Here is an 18,917-nt window from a genome sequence, read left to right as displayed (position 1 = left end):
ACTTATATTACATTAGCCTTTTTTACAGTTTGCAAACACTGCCACCAAATTAAAAAAAAATCCAAAAAAACGAGAACGAAGTCAAGGGGAACAGCCCTTGAAAATTAACAATTTAAAGTTTTCACACTTAACATCAACACATGAAGAAGCGGCCCAAGAACGTGGATGTTTGGAATGCTACAAACACTGTCCAGCAGAGGATGTCAAACGGTTGAAGTGATGCTGATGATGACACTAAACATCACGGCTTTTGCCCAAAAAAAGGAACCGACATTAGCAAGTATCCCAACAGAAAGTAGGTGATTTATAATGACCCCTCTAATTTATTGGATGACAAGGTGCACTTAAAAATAAAATTTATGTCCGAGCTTTGTGAGACGTAAACACTAAATACTATACTGCATTTCCACATTCATCATTCTGCAAATGTGAATTTAAATTCAAGCTAAAATAAAAATAATTAAACTACGCAAAATTCTTTATAGCTAATTTTGCATAATCAGTCCACTGCTGGACTAAAGGCCTCTCCAATGGGTGGGTGTGTCTCTCTCTCAAACCCTCCGCTGGACGCTGGACAGACCAGTGTTCGCAGTAGAGTCGCTGTTGCGTTCTCCGTTACATTCCCCAAGTCGCCCGTACGCCAGCCACGGGAAGAGAGTTGGTAACACCTGTGTTCTGATCTGTCGTCACCACAAGACGCATTTTTGCATAAATGTTCCTATTTTTAATTTTGTTACATAATGAATTTCGAAAACGATTCTTACTATCCACACACTATTTTTTTACCATTAAATCGTTTTTAATTTGGCAATAGGAATAAACATGATGTTTTATGGCTTAATCATGGTAGTCGTTTTGGCAACGGTTATTAATGTATTATGATGCAATTGAGTATTTGAATCTAACAGATTGAAGCGGCTTAGATATATTAAATGGAAAAAGTAACTTCTCTTACTAAATAAGCCTAAATACTCTATTCCAATCAGTTAAATGTTTTTAAACAAGTAGACTTTACTTATTTTAAGAAACAAATTGTATCTAATGTTGTGTAGTACATTAGTATTTATGTAATGTAATTCATAAAAATATTCATCAATCAGATTAGTACCCATAACACAAGCTACGCTTATTTTGGGACTAGATGGCGATGTCGTAGTATATTTATTTATTAATTAATGTTGTCAAGTAGGTCTAGTTTTTAAAAATAATTCGACCTTGATTATATTGCTTTTATAAATAAATCACAGTTTATTCCGAAATAAAGTTATATTTTCTCGGTGGAATGATTGTATGATAAATACGAATACATTTAAATGGCTCATCAGCAACTTTTCTTTTGATATAAAAACGTTTACACATTGAACCATTAACATCTAATTTAAAGTAATAACATATTCATATTATTGTAGTAAATCACCCAATTATCTGCTACTGATCTTATTTTGTTTAATGGCCACGTTCACAGACAAATAGCTAAAAATACCACCGTATTCATTTAACATATTTTTACGACTGATTTATTGCTTTAATTTACTGCCTGAAATTATAATATTTAATATACTTACTTAATACTTTTTAAATTATAGTTGAATTGAACAAACAGTTGCAATCCCTTGCAAATGATACCTAAATAATATTTTCGTAATCTGGTATTGTCTTTAATGCAAAGCATCCTATCAAACCTCCATTGACGATACCTACGTAAACACTATGCTTAAAAAAGGTCATCAAATTTTAATCACTATTAAAAGTATTTAAAATTCTAAGTCATTAGTTACTCAAATTATATTATATCGTTTTTCGAGTAAGTCTATTTTACATAAGTTTTGAAAGCACAGATCTATCTGCTTCCAGTTTTTGTTTTTAACTTTAATATTTAATAACTAAGCAGCATTATTACGTTATAATATATATGTTGCGAGATAAAAGCGGATCTGATTGCTTTCCAGCATCTTAATCATTAAGAAATCCATTTATTCGATAGCCACCTTGACTTAATAGATGTGTTTTAACACTTTTTTATTTATGTACTGTATGGTTTAAGATTTCATGGATGTCCATTTTTTAATTTATTTCGTTTCTCATCTTAAATCAGGAATGAGAAGATCCGTATACGAACCAAAGTTACCTCCATAGCCCAGCGAACCACAAAGCTGAAGTGGTAATGGGTGGGGCATGTAGTTCGGAGAACCGAAGAACATTGGGGTTCCAAGAGTCTGGAATGGCGACCCCGCACAGGAAACGCAGCGTTGGTCGGCCCCCAATGATGTGGACAGACGACATCAAACGAGTCGCTGGGAGCCGATGGAAACGATCGGCCTAGGACCATGGGATTTTGAACTCCCTACAAACGACCTACGAGTAAGTCCAGCAGTGGTCTTAAATCGGTTAAAGTGATGATGATGATGATGAATTTATTTAGATGGGTTAAGTAAGGTTGTGCAAGAAATAGGTGAGCACTATGACAATTAAATAAATCACCAAAAACTTTATCAATTATCATTGCCTTGTCTTAATTTAGCTTCTAAGGAATGTTCCGGGGTTATAAGTGTCAAAAATATTCTCGAAATAAACAAAATATGAATGATGATGATGGTTTTAAAAAGAATGCTATAAAGAAGATAGTGAAATATTGACATCTTTTGAAACTTGAAAAAATTTAGTTTAACTTAGAATTGTATATGACACAGAATTGGCACCAAACGTTTGCTTCTTGCGTTGTTTGTTTGAACACTTTGAACGATAAAGATCCAATGTCAATCAACACACGTAATACGAAACTGAAGCACTTATTACACTTTTACGATTACAATCGGACCACCGAGCGTTGGCCCGGAGCGACCTCACTTGTAATTGAGTCATTATTACGATTTGACAGTCAGTTCTAAGCCCAGCCTATAATTACCTAGATCAAAATAGATTAAACATTTAGATCTGCCGTATTGTTATTATCTACTATTTAGGCGTCAAACGCTATGGTTAATTACCTATCTAGATTTTGCTTTTTTTTTTGTTGCTTTTTAATATGCTGCTATTGTCTATGATTAATGTCACTGTGAGCCATAGACTGATAAAATTATAGACCGCGTGTTCTTTAATTACGATTTTATAATATAGTGGACCGTTTATAAAAATTACCGCTTAATTGACATACCCTGGTTACTAACTGTTGGGTACTACTTCGTCTTTAATAGGGTGATAAACAAAAATAAAAAATGTTAACAAAATCTAGGTTTTATTTAACTTTAATGTAGACTATTACGGCAGTAAAGGTACAAAAATTGAAATTGCAACTATATTAACAATGCAAGACATAATAAATAACAGAATTCTGAAAAGTTGGAAAAAGATGGAAATCTGAAGCTACGGTTACGGTTATATGGCGGATGCATTAGCACCCTAACTATTCCTGAGTGACTAAAGGTATATGCAGTCATGTCATGTAAAAGAATACACCCTTTTTATCTAAATAAGGAAAGAGGATTTTAAAGCAAATTTCCACGTTGTTATTCTGACGGACATTTCAATAGTAGTTACAATTACAGCTTCTCATCATCAGTGTCCAGTGAGTTTTGAGTCGTAATGGTAAACGTTTTTGAATATAGAACACAAACGATAGAGTAAAATCCAGGTCCGAAGCCTCTTATTGATACCATATCATGTTTTATCGAACGAGATAAAACGCAAATTGTATGCCGATACGATATTATAACGAGGGACGATAACTTATTTTAGAATTAAATGGTGAATCGTATCGGCCACGCCAGGTTGGTATTACGCAACAGTCGTCTGGCAGTCGTCTGGTCGTCATTAATTGAAACTATAAAACGTATAATAAAAAACAAATTTCGGCCATTAGCGAAAATATTTGCTTGAATTTTCGGAATTCATTTGAAATTTATGATAATTAAAATAAGTTTATCGACCGTTTTCTCGTTTCCCACATAAATGTCTTTGTTGATTTACAAAAGTAGGTATACTATATAAATATTTTATAGCCTGTTAAGTCTTTTGGGGTTATATTTTTAAATGAAATATAATGTTCCGCTTTATTAAATCAACGTCCTTGTGAAGTTAGTATTTTTATTACAATTAAATTATATTTCATATATATATATTAAACTTTTATAGTTTTTTTCCTATATCGATTTCATCTATTCTTGTATCACAGTAATAATCAAAGTCGAGTCAAATATTTATTTATTTGAATAGGCACATAGATGACACTTTTGATGCGTACATTACAAAAAAATGTGTAATACATGGCAGTAAGAAAAATCCGATAACCGCATTCGTACACTTAAAACCAAAGCTGTGAGGGTTCCAAATATGCCCAGGTCTAAGAAGGAGGCCACAACAAAGTTATCTGGGTGTTCTTTTTGAAATCACCATCTCACATTATTATTGAAGATAACCTATTTGTCTAATATTATTCCGAAAACAGTACCTAAAACTGAAATGCAATAAATAGGTGATAATAAATAGGTCGAAAAAGGCTAAGCTCCTCCGTGTCACGAATTCAGCAAAGGTAAATCATGCCTACTATCAGAGTTAAATATGTCGGATTAAAGATGGTAAAGTGTTTCTTTGGTTTGTCTACGGAAATTTGGGTATCGTTTAAAACACACCTGACCATTATTGTTAGTGCGAATTTCTTCCATGTCCTAATTTGTCATTCATTAAAAATTAAACATTTAAAAAATATTTGGGTGCTACCGATAGAAGTGAAATTTATTGAATTAGATTAATGATTAAAGTTAAAATTGGTCATTAACTCTTCATGGTAAACCAAAAGATGTAGAGTAGATATATAGTAAACATGCAGCTCAGGAAAAGCGTTCGGTGAACATGATGCGAGATACACGCTTTTTGTCCAACCGAAAAGTGCTCGACGCGCAATAGGAAGTTTTCACTTCTAATATCGTGATATGATATACATTACACACAGACTGATATTTACTCATAGCGAACAATACGTTCGCTATGAGTAAATATCAGTCTGTATGTATTGTCATTTCTTTAACCGCAATGAGCTTCCGCGAAGGTGATATCGACCGGCATAACATTGCTCATGCCGTGTCCATTACACGCCGACGCCGCGCCGGGTCGTAATCGCATACCGGGAAATGGAAACATTCCAACCGCAATACGACATGGAAATGCTATAGAAATTGAGAAGTGCAATTAAAATGCTTCGCTGAGCTTTCATGTTAAAGCTGTGGACAGAGTTTATTTTTACATTTTATTTTTCAGTTCCTCATGTGCATTAATAAAATTCCTTACCGAAATTCCTTACCGAAAAAATCGAGAAATATTAAAATTCAAAATTATTTTTTTCAAGTAGGCTTAAATATGTCTTTTTGCAGTGACTCTACCACCGGTTCAGAAAGCTGATTGTACCGAGAAAAAGCCGGCAAGGAATTAAACAATATTGATGTCTGATGAATAATGGAAAAAGTTGCAAGACGTCTTTGTCGTTAGAAAAATTTACGCAGTTTCATTTTATTCAAATTTATCTATATTGCAACTACTAAAGAAGAAAAGGGTTCAAACCTCTGAAATAAATATATTTTTTATTATAATGTAAAAGACGTACACAGTATCTAAAGGCACAAATTATATAATTCTTTAACAATATTTATCGGCATCAATTACTGAAGAAGATTAAAATGTACAGGTACTCACTGTAAACGCTGCTGACGTCTGTGGTGCCGTTGACGGTGCCATCCGGCATCAGCTGCAGATAGCGATTCTTGAGGAACATCTGTATTGTACGCGACGTGCCCGTAATGTGGCTCAGGTTCGCCGAGCGTTGCGCGCGCGGCTCGGGCGCAGGTGCGGCGGCGCACGAGGCGAGGGCAAGCGCCGCGAGCAGAAGCCGCAGGGGGCGCGAGCGCGGGACCATGTCGCGCCGCGCCCATGGCAGCCGCGCGGGCGCCGTCACTGCTCAGACGCGGCGCATAACCCCTCCCGACCGCCCCCTCACTCCGCCCACCGACGGTCCGCGTACTACACTTGGCGCCCGATGTGGGACTCTCAATCTTGGCGCCCAACACGGGACTCTTGAACTTTTTGCCCGAAATGGGACTTCGCAAACGAAACTTGGCGCCCGATGTGGGACTTCACAAACGAAACTTGGCTCCCGATGTGGGACTTTCAACCTTGGCGCCCGATACGGGACTCCGAAACCAGTCACATTCACGGGATTCACGAACCAATCATCACGCATATTACTATTAAAACTATTCACTGTTAATGTAATTTATTGTGCATGAAAACTGACGCTGAATATGTAACTTTTATATTGACTGTCACACTAACTAAATTATAAAGCATAATATTATTTTGCCACCGCACAATTTAGGCGTTGATTGTTGGATTTCTAGGTGTAGTAGTTGGAATTTAGTTTCGTCTGTCGTTTGTGTTTGTTTTGTATGAGTTGCATTATGTGTTGCACCACACGTGACGGTTTCACGAAGCCACAGACGATCCGATTTGCGGGCGCCGTCTCACAATCTGCAACAAATGATAGGTCTGCGTTAATAATAGCGCGGACATTAATGTCTGTGTGTAACTTATACTATGTTGTAATGTAATAATACTATTTGTAGAAAAGGGTACCTGGGCTGAATGAACTTTGGTATTATTGAATTACAAAAGAATTAAACACATGTTATAGTGAATATAGGATGGAAGCAGGCGTTACTTTGCGGAAATCCATGATATATTATGAAAATTAAGCTTACTTTGCTATACTCCGCGAAAAGCAGGAGAATCTGTATGGTGAAATATACCCTACATTGCCGATGATCTGTTTGGTGTGGCGATTAAGGATTGAATACACCATACAGATTCTCCTGCTTTTCGCAGAGTATAGCAAATTAAGCTTAATTTTCATAATGTAATAGTCAACTTTCATGCAAATATAAAGTCTTCAAACAATATTGTATGCTACAACTAACGGTATTTTATAACAAATCAGAGAAAAATATACAAACAAATTATTTTAAGAAGCTGCTCCAGATTCATTCACACGGACAGGATTTAAAGCACGAAATATTAAAATTGTTTGATCACAAATAAAAACAAAAGAGGGAAACGTTGAAACCATTTACAAAACTAAACAATTATTCGCTTCGCAGCCCAAGTGTGAAACTCAAATAACTCAAACCCTTTGAAATAGTATAATATTTAACAAACAAATATAACACCAGAGCCCTTCATAACAAAACATTATTACGAGATAAATCACAAGGAGCTGATCAGTTTATGGGCAAATACGACTTTATGCAGACATACAACGATTGGCTCATTGGTCTAGTGGTTAAGTTATTTGACGGATCGCAAGGTCTCGAGTTCCATAATTAGAATTTTCAAGTCAAGATCCAAGTTAGACAATTAATGTCCTTATGTGGATAATAATCCTTAAAGCCAAGCATGTAGGCTTCAAGCTGAAAACCCCTAATAGCCCTTTCCAAAACATATCATACAACTAGCTACTCCCCGCGACTGCATACCAAATTTCAAAGCTGTCTTCCGTGGATTAGCTCGTAAACCTTTTTCAATTTTCCCTTGGGAACTATTTAAGGAATCGGGATAAAAAGTAGCTTATGTTCTTTTCCATGTCAGAGGCTGCATGCTAGCCAAATTTCATCCAAATCTGTTTTTGCGTAAAGAGTAACAAACATCCACACATTCAAATTTATAATATAAAATATTTAAATATTTTATATTATAAATAATATAAATTATATAATTAATTGTTGTTACATATGTATATATATGTAACAAAAAAAACATTGGTTTTAAATTCGCTGAAACATCGTTTCGATATAAAACAACATCGTAATGTCACTCACACAAAAGCTGTAAAACTGTTGAATTACCGACTGACTGACAGACGGACCAAACACAGCGTCAATAAATTAAACTTAATTTTTGGAGATATTCCTACCAAGGCGTGTATTTTTAAATCTATCAAACTCTTATGGACTTTCGCTTTTTATTTGTACGAAGGGAAAGAGAAATCCACAAAAACTACATTTGAGTGCTATCTCGTCATAAAAAGTGTATCTATTCGTTTGTTAGTTTGTCACCTATATTCGGCTCAATTGCTCCAAAGATCTTACTGAAATTTGTTAGACAGCTGGAATTCCAGTTTCATTTGACAACAGCCTTGCACCATCTTTTTTTTTTAATTTCAAAAACAAGATAAATAAAGAGTGCAATAAAAAAACTCGAAGTTGCGGGTATTTTTTTTATTCCACTACAAGTTAGCTCTTGACTGCCATCTCTCCTCCTGGTGGGAAGTGATGATGCAGTCTAATCTAAGATGGTAGCCGGCTAACGTTTTAGGGAGTATGGTATTAATACCGGTTCATATCGGTTTCTACGCGACATCGCACCGGAACAGTTAATCGCTTAGCGGCACGTCTTTGTCGGTAGGGTGGTAACTACCCACGGTCAAAGCCTCCCACCAAACTAGAGAAAATTCATAAATTTGCCACTGCTGGGAATCGAACCCGCGCCCTCCTACTTAATTTCACAGCGCTCACCGTTGCGCCAGAGAATTTAAGTAGGAGATCGTCAAATAAACTTATAAAAACTTGTTTAGTCTGAGCCATTTAGTGGCCGTTATTTTAAAGTCTATTTTAACATGGTCGCGCTCTTTCCGGAGGATTACCAAAATTAATTACAGACGTCACATCCAACACGTGTCGGAATAGTTTAGTTCATTGTTATCTCATTCACACGCACGCTTTTTTAGTCTATTCATTAATTTTGCGGAAAAAAAGACACTACATTAATCAAATTCTTAATTTGACATATATTTGACTTGCAGCTGAAGAAGCGATGTCGATGACCTTTGTCTATGCGAGGCCCGCGACTTTGTTTGCGAACGGTTTCTGGTAAGACTAACACACCTTCTTCCACCTTTTTCGCTATTAACTAGCCATTGTAATCTCATCTGGTGGTAAGTAATGATGTATCACATGGTGCCTGTTAGTGTTATGTAAGTTATAAGACACCGTACCGCTAATCGATTTCCACGCCGCATCGTATCGGAACGCTTAGTTTGTTTCGTGGCACGTCACGGTGGCTTCTAGCCACGGCCGAATTCTCCCACTAGACGAGACCAGAATTTTTTTTTAAATAATAAATTTCCAAATTGTCTTCGCCGGGATCGAACCTGGGACCTTTCACTTATATGACCACAGCGCTTACTTGCCCAAGAGAGGGCGTTTATTGAAAACAAGTTGTCGCACACAATTAAAATAATCTTAGCATCAGCGAATTGGTGAAACTTAGTGTATGCCATATGAATACTCGTAATAACATGTGTTTGTTATAAAAAATTACGCTATCAGTTCAACACGATACATCAATATGCACTGCGGGTGTACAGCACGTGCCGAGTCTTTGAAGTTGCCGTCTACGAATCGCCGAGTTGGTGGCCGCTTTGTTTTTTTATATTTTGACGTATTCAAACGTTAAATACATCAAACTGAGGAATCTTGACAGATAACAAAAAACTGACACACAAATACTTTGTTAAGATAAAACTATCATTAACTTTTTCAGCGTGCTTTCTCGAAAAACCAATAATAAAATCCGTTGTTAGTTTATTTTCGTTTCGTCATTCGTCAGAGCCATCTCCCGCCCAGCAATAACGGATGTCGGTTGTGGGTCACCACTCACCACTCACCAATTTAAGAACAAATCCATTTCGCCACTGCTCACGGCTTCTCGATTCATTTTATAATGAGTAGCACATAATTAATTCCAGTTCACGCTTTCTTTATTAATTTTGTGAAACAGGTAGTCGGATTATTAAATTGATCTTGAATATTTTTGACGGTTTGAATCGGAGGGCCCGGTTTAGATTCCTGGCAGGCGGGGAAATTTGGGAATACATAATTTTTGATTTTCCTCTGGTCTCGTCTGGTGGGAGGTTTCGGGCATGGCTAGTTACCACCATATCGACGAAAACGTGCCGCTAAGCCTAAGCGAATTAGCGTTCCGGTACGGTGCCGCTTAGAAACCGATTAGGGGTGTGGGTTTCAACAATCTGCCTTCCGAACCGGTGGTAGAGTCACTACATACGTTTCAAAAGTGCTTATATAATAAATGAAATTTGAATTAAACATATTCACAGGTTAACTCGGTACCATCTAAGACTGCATCATCACCTACCCACCAGGTTAGATTGCAGTCAAGGGCTAATTTGAAGTGGAATAAAAAAAATAATTACATGTCCGTGCAATGGTATAATTTTTATGATGATATTTTAGTGATGTTGCTCGGAACCTTTGGAAAAAATAACTATTGGAGATATACGGACAAAAGGGTTACTTGATAATAAAATATCCTGCGGAACCATAAAAACAAGGTTAATGATAACATCAGACCTTAATTAGATAACTAAGAAGTCAGTTATCTGAGAAGTCTATTAATAAAAATCAAAGCTTAATATTTGCAACCTCGATTGTTAACGCAGACGTATCTATCAGCGAGTATCCCAAACATTAATTATGAGCGTAATTGGTCAATGACAGGCATTGTTCGTTCACGAACCAATGAAGTTCAACCGCTCACTCATCAATCAGTAACATGATACGTTGAATGAATGTGAGGAACGACCGGATCGATTATAATGGACGTCTCTAACCACATTTAATTATCGATCTTGTTTTTTTGCCACCTTTATCGGAGGTGAAGGCTAGAGGTGTAGAGGCAAAAGTATTTGAATAGCAAAAGTTGCCAGTTGAATTCCAAAAGTCAAATTCTTTAACTTAAAACTAAAGCAATAAGGTTATCAAACGCGCCCCGGTCTAAGAAGAGCCCGCATCAAACTTAGCGGGAGGGTTTTTTTTGGTTATCAACATCTCACAGTCAAATTAATATTTATTTACCTTTGAGTTGGAGCAATTCTTACCCAAGCTTTTTTTTATCATTCATGTAATCGGAAGAGGGCTGTTCGAGCAATATATAAAATGGGCCCAGTAGAGTCTTTAAGAGATACATTTAAAGCAATTAAAATTATGACATACATATTTGAAAATTTAATTTATGTACATAAAAATGTAACAAATTTTAAAAAGAAAGTAGACTGTAAAAATAATAATATAAGAAGTCAAATAAACTTGTAGTGCAGTTTACTAGGCTGCATAAAATTAGTAATTCATTTAAGGGTAATTGTATATCTCTTTATAACAAATTACCAGATGAAATCCTTGAGATTTCTCTCAATAAGTTCAAAGTTTATATAAAACGTAAGCTTATAGAAAAATCCTATTATAATATTAAGAATTAGTAATTTGCTATAAAATGGGATACAATTTTCCTTGTAAGAATTAGCCTAGTAAACTGCACGACGAGTTTATTTGACTTCTTATATTGTTACGGTCCACTTTCTATTTTTTTTTTTTTTATATTTTACGTTAAATTTAACTCTCATACTCCCTAACAGGTTAGACTATCTACCCGATGAGATTGCAGTCAAGAGCTAAATTGTAATAATTAAAAAGTATATTAAAAAAAACAATAACAGAATACCCTTCTGGTGCAGTCAGATAGTAATGAAAAGTACATGTTTATAAGACAGACAGTGTCTTATGCACTTATCTCCACATCGTAAGTAGGTATTTATTTTAATTACACAGTGTCAAGGTTAGAACGAGTGATTATTTATTGAGTGAGAATTACGAGCACATCTCTCTGAGGCAACGACCACACGTAAAAGTGATAATTAAATACGCGTATTATATGTGTTTATAGGTGCCGTGTTATGTAAAAGTGAGAGAAACTTCTGTCTTAATTGCTCCGTTAGACTATCAGGTGGTGTCTTGATAACAAATCACGAGGTTCGACTGCCCACAAAATGTTTTTTTATACAACGTGTTACCGAATTACGAAATACTGTTGAAGGGTGCACAAGTATATTTCGTAACCAATCGCCCTGTAAAAATATTAAATCAAGAGAAGCATATGAATTTTTCCATACAAACTAATTGAAAACATTTAGAGTTTTTACTTATGACAACCCTATTAAAGACAAAAGACCGACACGCGCATATCTACCCTAAGCGACACGCACCTTTATTATAGTTTAATAAGTGACAAGAATCACTTGATTTTAATTTTGCATGTGATGTTAGGGCTGTATCTGCTTTACTGAAACACTATTAGCGTTTCGGTTTCATACATAAGTCTCAGAGACAGTAAACAAAGTGCCTGTGAAGTGATATTTCGGTGTTCATTTACACGTTGTATACTTATTTATAAAGTGTTTACTTATATAATAAGTGATGCCGCCCCATTTGAACGTCTGCATACCTGAGAAGCAAATGCGACGCCTGTTTTTCAGGAATTTGTTTATATACCCCTTGAAAACCCAAGATTCAGGAAGTCGCCATACCATTGGAGATTCCCTGCTATTATAGCAATGACAAATATTTAATACTAGCTGTTGCCCGCGACTTCGTCTGCGTTTGATTTTGTATTTTGATGCGGCATTAAATTTAGTTGTTGATCTAAAAAAAATTAAAGTATTCAGTATAGCTAAGCCTTAAATGAGGGGTTTGCTGCTGTCCGCTGAGGAGTTCTGTCCTCTATCTCCAACCACAGTTTGGGCAAAATTAAACACATATACAACCTCTTTAGTACAAAAATAATGATTTAAATCGGTTATAATTTGTCGGAGTTATGGTGTAAAATCGTCAAACACTCATCCCCTCTTCCAAAGGAACCGAGCTTGATGTTGGGTTTAAAAGTATCCTATATTACTTCTAATACTTCCAAGAGTATGTGAACAAAGTTTCATGAGAATCGGTTTAGTAGTTTTTGCGTGAAAGCGTAAAAAACAAACTGACATTGACATTTATAATATTAGTAGGGATGTCACTACTAGTTGATGCCCGCGACATCGGTTGCGTGGAAATTTTGATGATTGTGTTATTTTCCGACCCCACTGACTACACCCGCTATGCAAGAAGACATGTCGATCTTTTGTTCTGTTAAAAAAGATCTGTCCCAACGGAACCGTCCGTTTTATACGGAATAAAAAAGCTATGTGCTATTTATAGACAGACTAGGCTGGTATGCCATTTAACCATTTCTTGGAGCCTGGATTCGCCTAAGCTTTTTATTTCTCTCCTCTTTCTTTTTCACAGAACGGTCTGTTTTTTTCCCGTTTCTCTTCTTGACAGAAGCATTTTTTTAGGAAATCCGTAAATTTAAAGTTTAAACTTCTTCACATATATGTATTACACAATGTTAAAACTTTGGTAAATCCTAGATGACTTTGAGGATTCTATTGATAACCGAAAGGATTTCTGAACTTTCCGCAGAAAATAGGCAGATTTTAATAAATCGAGTAACAAATTTTGCTAACTCCTAATTTATTTTAATCCAGTTTCCAGTAGCAAGCCTCAAGATGGCTTTTATCATAACTGGTTGTTATTTAAAACATTTTATTGGTAGCTAAAAGCAATCACTAGCAATATTCGCAGCTGAATACCTAAGTTTAGTGCATTATCTGTGTGTTTGATAAATATAATGAGGTGACTGAACTGTGAAAAATAGTATCACAGTTTTTTGTTTATTTCCATTCAGTTTGAATTGGTGAAATCATCGCACTATAATATAAATAAATAATATTTATGTTTGTTATGCCTTCACTCCGAAACTGAACCATATGGAATTTTGGAGACGGATTTGGTTTAACATTAGCTTTTACCCCGGAAAAATTGATGGTTTCTGCGTGATTTCTTAAGAACAGAATTTCGCTTCTATGACCTACCTCATAGTTTGCCACAGCAAACTTCCACTGAATAAAATGAAAACGCGAATGGATATTATACTTAATGTTATATTAAAATATGCTATATAGAAATTCCATTTTCTTCCTGTGTCCATCAACCTTAGGCGTAGGTGTTAAGACTCATTTGCCTATAAGTACATCACCAACCACGCCCTTTAGACTGTAAAACAAAAATGCTTGGCAGTAGAAATAAGCATCTGGACGAGCTCTGTCCAAAAAGCTTTACAACTGATTAATCTTATACTTTGCGGTTTTTGAGCATCAGTAGCCTAAATTACGCTTATAAATTACGCATTTAACCTAGAAAATAGCTGGAGAAGAATGGAAAGCCACCCGGGGATCAATAACGAATCTCTTCGATCCCACAATGAAACCCAAGGGTTTGCATCTGCCTCGTAACCTGTGGTGTCGGCTAAGAATAGGGTATGGACGCTGCAACTATTTTTTGCATAAGTGGGGTTGGAAACATGTGCCTGTGGCGAAGAAGATCATAAGATGGAGCACATAATCCAGCGCTGCCCCATCTTTTCATACCTGTAATTGCCCAACGACCTTTTTGATCTCCCTGCTCGGACCGTCACATGGTTGGAGAATCTGGACATTGACTTGTAACTTATTAATTTGTAGATAATATCAATAATTTAAACCGCTTATTCGTAGAAAAATACTTTCCACTACAAAACTACACTAAAGACCTGTCCCGACGGAAGGGTTTTTCCATAATAACCACGCTGGGCAGGCGGAATATAGATGGCAGTAGCTAGAAATACAATTAGCAGCACGGAGGACGATGCTGCCTGTTCTCTGTTATATTCCCTTAGTCGCCTTGTACGAACCAGGAGAGATGTGGTGACAACTGAATTCTGATCTGCCCTCACCACACGGCGGTTCTTGAGCGCTCTCTCTAAAATATATCTAGTTTGCATCGCGCTCCGAACTTGAAATGATGCCTTAAAGCACTCAAAGCTACGCAGTTCTCGCTTTCCCACTTTCTCGTCACAGTTCCTGACATTCATAGACGAAACGTCGCACACAATGCTCCTATAACGGGAAGTGGACATCAAAGCACAGCTTCTAAATCCGTCGCCGACGCGGCTGCCAAATCTTTGCCGAAAAAACTCTCGTCTACAAATACGCGGGCTTCCTAATTGCCGGCTAATTCTGTTATCAACGTCACGGGGTCATCGGCCGCGCTCTTATCTCACGTTTTCCACGCTTTCCAGTTTTTTATACGCATTGTTAGATTACTGCTGAAGTATCCAGTTACAGAGCCGTTCCTATGACCTAGCGTTTGCATGTTCTCGGTAAGTACTTAATCTGGGCATGCGTGGTCACCATTAATGTTTGCTGCAAATATAAATTGAAACATTGCGTATCTGATCGTGTAGATGAAAAAGACGCCTAGGCAATGTGCGTTTTTAATGTAAGCATGTTAATGACTTGTTCTAACGGTGATAAAAAACATTGTGATGAAATTGGCATGTCTGAGAGTTCTCTATAATTTTTCTAAAAAGCGTGTGTTGTCTACAAACCAAGAGAGAGAGGTCAAAAACACCGTGGACATCTACTATAAAGGTTCAAGGTCAATAAGTTTCAAATACCTACCTACCTTCTTAGTTTTTGGATGTTCATGATGATGATAATATTTCTTTTCACAAATTGTTGTAAAATATATTTCCATTTTAAAATGAATAAATATATTACGACAATACACACATCGTCATCCAGCCCTAAAGTAAGCGAAGCTTGTGTTGGTACTGATGAATAATTTATGAATAATATACAATAATACTTATGATATACAGATAAATACCCAGAAACTGAAAAACATTCATATTCATCACACAAACATTTCCAGTATTGGGAATCGAACCCACAGCCTTGGACTATAAAAGCAGGGTCGCTACCCACCGCGCCAATCGGTTGTCTAATCACTATTATTTCTTGTTGTCTTGCAACGTTCATCACAATGTTCAATCGAAACTTGTATAATTTATTTGGCTAAAATACCATAATGTTTGGGGATTATTAACAGATTCAACCATAGAAATATCGAATCTTCCGGTGATCCTAGAACAGTTACATTGGCCAATGAATTAGTTTGGCCATTCAAAGGGGCAATGCTGCCAGCATCTTAGGCACTATGCCTCGCTGCGATTGTTTTGAAGACGTTTTAGATATTATTTAGTTTTATTTTGGTAGTTGGATTATATTAGGTTATTTTTGTTTGACAATATTATTAAGATTTATATGGGTTCAACCTAAGTTCGGGCTGGTAATGGGATTACTTTTTGTTGTTCAATATAATAACTATACTCATATTAACAACGTAATTGTGTCTTTAATGGAATTTCCTCATGTATTCGCAGCAACAGAGTACAACGGAAGTTTACAGAGACTTAATAAATAGAAATGTTTATAAGTCGGAAAGTGTTTTGAATTGACATCTTGGAGATGTCTCAAAAAGTTCAAAGTTTGTATTAAACGTAAGCTTATAGAAAAGTCCTATTATAGTATGAAGGACTATGTAATCGATAAAAAAGCTTGGGTGTAAATTATTGCTCTAACCAGGTTGCTCTTCTAATAATTTAAAATGACTTTGTGAGATGGTGATAACAAAAAAACAAAAATCACCCGGCTAAGTTTGTTGTGGGCTTCTTCTTAGACCAGGACGCGTTTGGAACCCTCGTAGCTTTAGTTTTAAGTTTACGAATGTGGTTATCGCCATCATCTCACTACCGTGTAATTCTTATGTACGCATTAAAAGTGCCACCTATGGGCCGGGCCTACTTGAATAAAGATATTTTTGACTTTGACTTTGACTTTGACTTTTTTTTTCGGGGATGCACACGAAATCGCGAGACAAAAGTATATGTCCCTAAACTAAAGTGTTGGTAAATAAATCTTGTATCAGCATGAATTCGTGCTAACCTACATGATAAATTAAATAAAAGGTCGTCGCAAGGCTGCGCTAAATTAAACATATCGCCATTTCTCAATACCCGCTGGGTTACATATTATTTTAATTACCTACCTAAGCTTATGCACCGAGTCTAAATTGCGTTCCCAAGTACCACCTCTTTATCTATCTATGTGTCCAAATGACTTTTTTTTTAACACTAGATACTATCTCACTTCAAGTTCCTTTAACTTTGCTTAGTTATGTGCGTTGTAAGTAATTAAAATATCACTTGCTTCAAAGGTGAAGGAAAACATCTAGAGGAAACCTGCATGCCTGATAGTTACATAATTTTCTCAAAGGTATATTATTATGAAAATGAAGCTTAATTTGCTATAGTCCGCAAAAAGCAGGAGAATCTGTATGGTGTAATTTATAATTTCTTCAATCTTATACTCCACACCAAACAGATCCTCGGCAATGTACCCTCTACGCACGGTTCGCTCCAAAACCTGAGCATCCTCAGGAGATGTTGACTTAACAGTTATTAATTGTAAAGTCATCATCTCCACCTCATTACAATTCATAATTGTTAGGTCAACATCTCCTGATATCAGAGATTTCCGCAAAGTAACGGCTGCTTCTATACAATATTCTCAAAGGTGTGTTGAGTCCAGCAATCCACTCTGGGACAGCGTGGTGGATTACGCCCTTAACCCTTCTCATTGTGGGAGGAGACCCTTGCCCTGTGGTGGGCCGGTAATGGGTTTATATGATGATGACAATGATGACGGTCTAAACAAGGAATGTATATTGACGCATGTAAGGAGCACGTCCTGCAACCTGGGAGGTCCTGGAAGAACCAACGGCGGCAATATCCTTGGTCCATCCATTTGAGGCGATGGTGTTAAGCCTTGATGGCTTAACATTAAGCGTCAGAGAAGAACACAACATTGCAACAATGCTACTTGGCGGCAGAAATAAGCATGTTGGTAGTAGTACCTCCACACGAGTTTGAGAATATTATCGAGGTTTCGCAGACATGCAAGTTTATTCACGATTTAATCAACTTTAAAACATATAATATTTAATTGCTAACAGCAAAAGGTAAGCGATGCATGCCTGGCATTAATCTCGGCTCCCGCTAAGGCTTTCGCTGCTTTTGAGGCAGTTACAAACCCACGCTACTAAAAAAACACTGAGATTTTGCGGGTGTCCGTGAGATGAGTCATCAGATTTCAGTGTTTCCACTCAAAATCGTGTTTTACCCGATATTTACTCTGAGTGACTGACTGAGTGACAGCGGAGAGCCACCGCTTAGTGAAAATGGCCCGGTGATATGTTTAAACTGTGACGCGGCAGATGCAGTAATATTTACGTATTTACGGTAACACTGACGTAGGAGGCTAAGAAGTTCATGGTTTCGGAATACCTACGTAAAATATATTAAACTTTCATAGCATCAACACACTATGACAATAAACTTTGATGACCACGGTGGCGCAACGGTCAGCTATTTAAGCAGAGGTCCCGGGTTCGTTTCCCGACAGGGGCAATTTGGGAATATATAAATTCTGAATTTTCTCTGGTCTGGTCTGGTGGTTGACTTTGACCGTGGCTAGTTAGTACCATGCTACCGAAAAAGACGTGCCGCTAAGCGATTTAGTGTTCCGGTGCGATTTCGCGTAGAAACCAATTAGGGGTATGTCTAGCATACCCCAAACAGGTTAGCCCGTTATCTTCTTAGAAGGCATCATCACTTATAAGCTGGTGAGATTGCATACAACAAAGCTCTAATACCATCAACCACAATGGTAGGTCTTAAACCTTATGTTATAATATAGCTAATGAAATCCTAATTTAGCCCTACCGGTACTCGAACCCGGTACCTCTCACCACTTTGCCGGGAAGATAAATTAAAAAAAATTCATAATTTCTTTTGATCAGCTTCATACAACAGTTATGAATTCTGAGTATGACGTCATTATGTTAACACTGCATCAGTACTTTGACAATTGAGATATACACAAAACAACCCGAACAATCAATGACAACTAGTTTGATAAAGATATCCTACGGAACCCTAAAGAGTACAAAACTCTTTTCAATTGGTAATGAGCGCATCACATCGCATCCGAATAAATAAATTCAAATAAATTCGTTTGAATGGATCCGATAATTTATGACGGAGGAATT

The 18,917-nt window shown here is 36.7% G+C and overlaps 1 protein-coding gene and 1 long non-coding RNA gene across 2 annotated transcripts in view; both read right to left on the bottom strand.

The window, feature by feature from the left end:
- LOC120633877 (fibroblast growth factor 10) overlaps positions 1-5,905 on the bottom strand; it is a 173,450-nt gene extending 167,545 nt beyond the window's left edge. Inside the window, exon 1 of the mRNA XM_039904257.1 lies at positions 5,686-5,905. Coding sequence (XP_039760191.1) covers positions 5,686-5,905 — 220 coding nt within the window. The remainder of the gene's footprint in view (positions 1-5,685) is intronic.
- Positions 5,906-5,994: 89 nt separating this feature from the next.
- The window catches only part of LOC120633828, a 79,811-nt gene continuing 66,888 nt past the window's right edge, over positions 5,995-18,917 (bottom strand). The window contains exon 3 of the long non-coding RNA XR_005659205.1: positions 5,995-6,516. This is a non-coding gene — a long non-coding RNA (uncharacterized LOC120633828). The remainder of the gene's footprint in view (positions 6,517-18,917) is intronic.

This window comes from Pararge aegeria, chromosome 22 (genome assembly GCF_905163445.1).
Source record: "Pararge aegeria chromosome 22, ilParAegt1.1, whole genome shotgun sequence".
Lineage (NCBI taxonomy): Eukaryota > Metazoa > Arthropoda > Insecta > Lepidoptera > Nymphalidae > Pararge > Pararge aegeria.
Note: the sequence above shows the minus strand (reverse complement) of the source record. Positions and strands in the feature narration are given on the sequence as shown.